Source organism: Montipora capricornis, chromosome 8 (genome assembly GCF_036669925.1).
Source record: "Montipora capricornis isolate CH-2021 chromosome 8, ASM3666992v2, whole genome shotgun sequence".
Classification (NCBI taxonomy): domain Eukaryota; kingdom Metazoa; phylum Cnidaria; class Anthozoa; order Scleractinia; family Acroporidae; genus Montipora; species Montipora capricornis.
In genome coordinates, this window is record NC_090890.1 from 4045014 (window position 1) to 4052513 (window position 7500).

The following is a 7500-nucleotide window of genomic DNA, read 5'->3' on the forward strand; positions in this document are numbered from 1 at the left end:
GTAAGATTCAGCCTGTCACGTTTCTTTCTAACACGCTTGCTGGGCCTCACAGGTGCATGCATAAAGATAGGTTTAAATAGTCCATACTTCCATTCATTGAGCGCCGCAAGTAAAAAGCGAATTGTTCGTGGCTTCATTACTAAAGCCATTGGCAATTCATGCGAGAAGGTTGTAGACCTATGAATGCCACCGAGTCTGATACTAATTGAAACATTCTTACATACATTCGCCACTTCAATGCTTATCAAGCGAATCTGTTTTCGGGAAACAGCAAGCTTCTTTAAATAATGGATCGTAACCAACAAGCAGGCTGATTGCAATGAACGGGTGCTGCTTTTCAATTTGTAGTCTACGAAGTGACCCGTCCGTATCAGGTCCTCCACGCGGAATCGTCTGTGCCTCTCACGTGGCGTCCCGCATGAGCAAAGTTTGACGTCCACCCCTTTATCGACGCAGTTTTGATATTTACTATAGAAGCTAAGTCGCGTGTATTTTATTAATGTAACATTGTGTTCTCGAAAGCTTGAATGCCTAAGTTGGACTTCGAAGCGTTCTCTTATTTTACCACTGTAAGACGGCTCGACGACTAAAACCAATGTAGTAATGAAGTGTTTCCCTACATGTTCGCGCCTCGGTCGTTCGATTGCTTTTCCAACATATCTGGCGCAGTTTCCGAACCCGCCATCTCGAACTTTTCTTGTAATGCCAGCTAAATATTGTTCTTGTATCATATTATTTATCTCCCCCATGGCAAATTCTGCTAACCAAATCACATCCAGGGATTTTGGGCTGAGAAACTTTCTCCAACCTTGACACCGACACATGGCGTCTGAATTAAGACCCTTTATGTCTGTGCATGTGCGAGTTGCTGGCACTGGTTGAAATAAACCGCTGGTTTCAACCACCGCTCTCGCACTTTCCGTCAACTCTGCAATAGAGAAAAGCATTCTGTGCAAGTCTGCAGCCGTGACCAAACGCTTTTGATTAAGCCTTAGCGCATTCATTCTCTCTTTCCCCAGACTAAGGGCAACTTTATGCGGGATGATGATAAACATCATGGGACTGTATACTTCAAGGCTTCCTGGGAGCGTTTCAATGGCATAATTTGAAGTTTTTCCTCCGTGATCTGAAAGAAGAATTGTCAAAGTGCTTTTGCTTCTCGCCATTTCTTCCAGAAATCTTGATAAGTGAGAGTCGTCAAATCGGATTCTTTTTCCGGTGGACTCGTGGCCTGTGTTAAGGTGAGTGTAAATTAAGGCCGGTGCGGCTTCAGGATTCCGCTCGGTTAGCAAGAGAAATCTTTTTGTATAAAATAAAAGATATTCACTTAAGGTCCTTCCATCCCAACAAAGATTGCTCTCGCTTTTTTCTGATTTAAAAGGGTTCGAAACTCCTAGGTCTTGCAAAATTTCACACGAAAGGTAACTAAGACCAACGCTGTCCAAATGCGGTTTCGTGACTTTTTTGTATTTTTCGAAAACGCGTTTAAAACCTTCAGTGAAAGGCCTCGCCCTTTTCTTGTAAGAAGGAGATAAAAAACTTCCCCAAGTATCATACCAACAGAGATCTTCGTGCATTAATATTTGATATCCAAATCGTTTGAATCTTTCCGCTAGTACACTTATACCGTTCCTTCGACTTTTTGATCCATCTTGCAACGGCTTTCCCGCCATCAAAAAGTGAGAATTAGGAAGAGTAAAAGCTGCATAGCTTTGTACGACTTCATAGTCTAAAACAGTGGCATGGAAAGTAGAATCTCGGACGATATCGCGAAGGGACTGGGCCGACTGAGGCATTGAGCGGTAAAAGTGCGCCCTGGAAACTGAATCTTCGAGGACGATGTTTACGTTTATGTTGGATTGTTGTGTCCTCTTTGTCTTGCTTTTTAAGATTGGTGGGAAAATTAACGCCTGCTTGATCCCTTTGCTCCCCTCTTGGCAGCTGAGTAGACAAAAGTTGAAACCATTGATTGAATTTCGCGAGACTATTGTAGGTAGTTCGTCTTCTAGTTCTCCAACGTTGACAAACCTTAGCCAGCTATTTTCATTTTTCATGACTCCAAACTCTGGGTCTGGGCATCCAAGAAATATAGGCGAGGATTTGCTGCAAACATCTCTCCAACATTTCACCGATACTCGATCTGTTGGAGCGAGCCGCGACTCCGTGAGAAATGTGCATATTGGCCGGCTCGGGACATTTCGGCAGTGTAGCGGATCAGATGACAAATTGAAATTTCCAAAGTATTTGACGGCTAAGTTGCAATCATTCTCCGTTTTCTTAAGCAAAACACAGCTTATGTTAGTGGAAGTTAACTGCGATTCAAAGTGTAGGCCTTCGTATGAGCATTGGGAGCCAGTGTGATTTAATGAAGTCGAGTGTTCACCTTGGAATGTTACTTTCTTCGTGTTTGATGGTGCATCATCAAAAGACAGCACACGAAGTTTTTTCTCTAATTCGAAAACCCAGTGTTTATCATACGGTGCAGCTGCCTCTGTCATATCTTGCGCGCCATTAATTAAAAGATGCTCTGGGTTTGTTGTTTTACCTACAAACAGAAACATATAGATTACTTCATAGAAAGTGAGACGTATAGATTTTTATTTACCGTAGAGTTGCGATACATTGGAAAACGAACGAGTGAGTTTTCCAAAGTATTGCAACGCGGGAATAAAAATCCGTACAAAGCACTTTCAGTGCTGTAATATAACGAGAATTCAAACATTCATTAATAATTCATGAGCCTAACAGCCTATCAAAACACCGATAAAACGTCGCGTGTATGAGCATTGTATCCTGATAAAACACTCCTCGTTAGTATTCTTTATATAAAGAATACTAATAAGGCATAGCTTGCTTTTCTTGTGTGCTAATATTCACCTCTCACAATTTGAACCTTGTGTTTTGAGTCCAGAGGGACACGCTTTTTGTGGAATGTTTTTGAAGCCTTTCAGAAAACTCGCAGCACGTGTTTTATTGGGTCTAAAAACACTCGGCTACGCCCCGTGTTTTTAAACCCCGATAAAACACTGCTGCTCGTTTTTTAAACATTATTTAAACGTATACTTGGAACCACTTATATTTTCCCGATACCACGACATGCAGAAAAGCAGAAAATTCAAGACTGATCTAAGTGAGCGAGCGTAATAATAAAACAAATCTGACTCCAGTCCAGCAACAAGAAGTCAAAGAGACTACATAAGCTTAAATATCACATTCCATTCTTAATAACTGGAAAATACGGGAGAAGTCGCAAATACAATGTGTGAAATCCTTTCGGTTGTCCCTAATCACTGCCAATTATGCAATTGTGGCGCTTCGCGCTGTGCTAAGACAACTTTGGACTCTGTTGACTTACACTGTTTACATAAATGTTGAATGCTGTTCTTTTTTAGATTGCATCTCGATAAAATCATCTTACGGTAAATCCAGAGGAACAAAACGGGAAGACGAAGCCACGTTTTTGAAACACAAACTTCGAGCGGGCTATGATTCTCGGAAGCCGATTGAGTAAGTGATTCTCCTCTGGGCGGTGATTGGTTATATTTGTCACATGTGAATAATTATATACGCGAAGCTGATTTCTTCACAAATACAGAATTCTATTTGCAAGGTTTATCGTACAAAATTCTTACTACATATATAAAAGAAATGAAGGGTTTTAATCAGAATAAAACTTGGCTTTAGTTAAGTTCAGAAAACGAAACTCCCAGTCCTTGGGATATTTAAATCTCCGTTAGTGCGCCTTTCAATAACATGCGGACTCTTAAATTCAAAGGTCAACCGACAAATGCGTTTTTCGCTACTGTCAATCAAATGTTCGGCGGCTCCTCCAAGCTTCCGACTATTGTCGAGCGTGCAGTAATCAAATCAAATCGTTGAGCACAGTTCAGAGAGTATAGTCGGAAGATGGGAGGAGCCGCCGAACATTTGATTGACGGTAGCGAAAAACGCATTTGTCGATTGAGCTTTGAATTTTAGAGTCCGCATGTTATTGAAAGGCGCAGTAAGTTAATTTCCAGAGTAAATAAAAAGAGGTTCGCATTTCACTTAGGCGCTATTGTTGCGCTTCCATGCATTCACGTGCGGCGTTATAGAAAACCCAGAATCCAAACGTAACCTCTTGAAATTCATTTATACTGGCCACACCTCAACACACTCTCATTTTTCTGATCAATTTCTTACCGCGATCAACTGCAGACAAATCATATCTGAGTCGTAAAGTTCTGATGGACTCCAGGCCCCAGTCGCGATTTTGATACAAAAATATCAGTGACGTAACACTCAAACACAGCAAGATGAAGAAGAGTTGTTTCTAGCGGGATAAAAAGGTTAATGACACCAAATGAAAACTAAAAATTGTTTTTTCAATAGCCCATATTTTTAAATAAAGACAAAATAATGAGAACAAGTTTCGATAAGGAAGCAGGGCTGGCGCAGTAGGGTGAGAGCAGTCGCCTCCAACCAATGTGGCCCGGGTTCGAATTCCGGCTCGCTGTCCCATGTGGTTGAGTTTGTTGGTTCTCTACTCTGCTTCTACAGGTTTTCCTCTCGTCTCCAAAATCAACGTAATTGTTAGAGCGGTTTTCAATTGAGTGTCGAAAGCAATTAGCGAATTACTTTGGTTTTGCATTACTTCACTCAGTGATTGGTTCAAAGTTCTCGCGCCACTTTTTCAACCAATCAGAAGTGAAACCAAAACCAATCGTGGCTCGCGCGTGCACATTTTGCCGCGCTTTGTGTCGGCTACGTGAAATTGCTTCGAGTTTTGATTGGTTTACTGGATTGTCTCGGTCCTTTTTGATTGGCCAAAGTAATTACTTTGATTTTGGTTTAACGACACTCATTTGAAAACCGCTCTAGTATGAGTTGAATTGATTCCTGTATGGCGTTTTAACCGATAAGGTAGCCATTTTGATTTCTGCTGATTTGAGGGACATTATGGGATGCTTAGGAGGCAAACTTTGCCCCCTGAGAGTCCCAAAATAGCTATTTGAAACAATGGAATCCAAAACTAATTCTGTAGAGTGCTTAGGAATACCAGCATGGTTGCCGTGACGCCACGTGAAAACACTCCGTAGTGGGAAAGGTAGTACGATCAGTGACTGCTAAATACCTGATATATGATTTCAGAACATATGACATTTCGTATATTTGAACTGCGAAATAGCATGAGAGTTAGAAAAATCATTGCAGTTCGAAAAGTATCACGGTATTGCGCATGTTCTAGCTGTAACGAATGTCACCGCAATCTCGTCCCCAGAGTCCGCTTTTCTTTTGGTCAGCACCAAGAACACGGACTCTGGCCACTTCTAATTTATGCGCAGTCGTAGTAAGGGTCCATCCATTTTTGTAACCTTTGACAACCACTGTTGTTTCAAATTTCTGAGCGTGCGTAGACGAGTCGGAAGTCCGTGATGGGAGTGGCCAGGGTCCGTGTTCTTGGCGCTGACTAAAAGAAAAGCGAACTCTGGCGACAAGATTGATATCACTGTTTATAAGCCAATCAGAAGCGACGTTATTGTTCGTGAGGGAAATTTACACCTGAACGTGAAAATTTTTCTCAGCCCTTCGCTCATTAGTGATTGTCTAACAATCGAGAAATCTTTACACGTACGTGTAAATTTCCCTCTCGAATTATAAAGTCGCTTCCTATTGGCTCTTAAATGATGACATTCGTTCGTTACGCCTAGAACCTGCGCAATACCGTGATACTCTTCCTTTAAAGGGGCTAGGTCACGCTATTTTAGGTAATTTTGTTTAAGTTTGTTAATTATGAGCTCTAAACGTCAAATTGGCAGAGCACGAGTCTTTCATTTGCAAAATCACGGCCACATAACAGCTGAGAATGATTTTCCAGCTGTGTAAATAACATTTTGATATAGACTGATATAAATATGAAAAAAGGTGGGCCGACGTTTTTCAAATTTACCCAAATTCAATCCATTTCAATCCTCTCCAGTTTTGTCCATCCATGTTCCTTCTTGGCTTCCCTGTGTTTTGTTAGAGTTCTTCTATAGTTTTGAACAGTTATTTTGATATTTTATTTAATTCTATGACCATTCGATCAGTGCTGAAATTGCCTAAAATTGCGTGACCTAGCCCCTTTAAGCAGTTGCAAGCAAGTCTGAAATAGGAATCAGGGCTTGAATAAGATTCGAAGCCATGACAGTGCGTTTGTGCTGCATTTGCTCTCTGAGCTATCAAACCAGCTGGGAGAAGGTCAATTGCGAGTTCAAGTTATATCTCGCCGCGAGAGGTGAATGAAATGATTGAATGATATATAATCCCGGTTCCTTTGCGCATTCTCAAAAATTTAAAACATTGCTAGTCGCTATCGGTTCATGAATGGTTTTCCGGAAGTTGGTCGACTGACCAGCAAGAGAACGTTCAGTTTTCGCGGTGCTGACCAGAAAAACCGCACGTTCTGTGAACGAGAACGATGCTAAGGGAATTTTCTTTTTCAGAATATGGAAAGCTATTAGAGCGTTAGGTTTTAAGTCATTCTTCAACTTTACCCATTTATCCAATAAGATGGGAGAATTACGTAAGGCCCACCTCAAGATGACACATTCAGCAGAATTACTCGGCGGGCTGTGTTGACAAAGCGACTGAGTCATCTTCCATGCATTTACGTCTTAACAATGCCTGTTCCCTTAGTGTTTGTCCCATATTGTTTACGAGATTTTTGAGCGACGGTTTCCCGTGCACATAAATATCGATAAATACACTATACATCCCAGTCCAAATGGAGTTAGTTTTCTAAGGCTGAAACTCTAACGCAGACTTAATTAAGAAAAAACGCTTGTTATAAAAATGAACTTACCATTGTGAGAAGACTTATGTATTCCCGGGTCATTTTTGAAAGTCATTTACCAAGAAAAGAGTAGCAACCAGCTAAAAACACTGATAAACAAGACAGCTGGTGTTTAATGAGACGATGGCTAACGACGTGTGAGCCACGTGCAGCACTATCAGCAAACAGCGACTTGGATTTCTTCATTATTCAACGAAACGAACTATCAAGATAACGAGGAAAATCAAACAATTTGTTGTTCAATAACTGAATTATCTTAGTCGAGGGCCGAGAGGAAAGCAACGGAAGCCTGGATAGCATATTCAAGAATAACTGCCACCACTCAACTAGAATTTTTTGGGAGCTCGTGCGAACTAACGAACTATTTCATTTAAGACTGTCAAATAAAACATCTCATGCACGGACAGAACGCACAGAAAAGGTGGTGAATTGTACGGTTGACTGCTAAATAAATTTAGGTACTGTATGAGATCCGCCTACCTTCGAGTACATCACATGGCCAGCCCTCAATTCTTGTGGAGGCGAAAGACGCTCTTTTATTAAAGAAGTCACGCCTGCCTTGTTCTCCGTTGTATGGTACTTTTACTTCTTGAACTAAGAGAACAGATCGCAATTCGATAAATAAACAATTGCTTTGCTACGCGTGGGAGTGATTCGATTCTTTTCACTCTTTAGTTGAAAGAAAT

General features: G+C 41.1%; 1 protein-coding gene across 1 annotated transcript in view; it reads right to left on the reverse strand.

The window, feature by feature from the left end:
- The window catches only part of LOC138013587 (uncharacterized), a 6729-nt gene extending 112 nt beyond the window's left edge, over positions 1–6617 (reverse strand). The window contains exons 1-3 of the mRNA XM_068860689.1: positions 6516–6617; positions 4183–4312; positions 1–2545 (exon numbers count right to left, since the gene is read on the reverse strand). The exon at positions 1–2545 is cut by the window's left edge and continues 112 nt beyond it. Coding sequence (XP_068716790.1) covers positions 1–2545; positions 4183–4312; positions 6516–6617 — 2777 coding nt within the window. The remainder of the gene's footprint in view (positions 2546–4182; positions 4313–6515) is intronic.
- Positions 6618–7500: the final 883 nt, after the last annotated feature.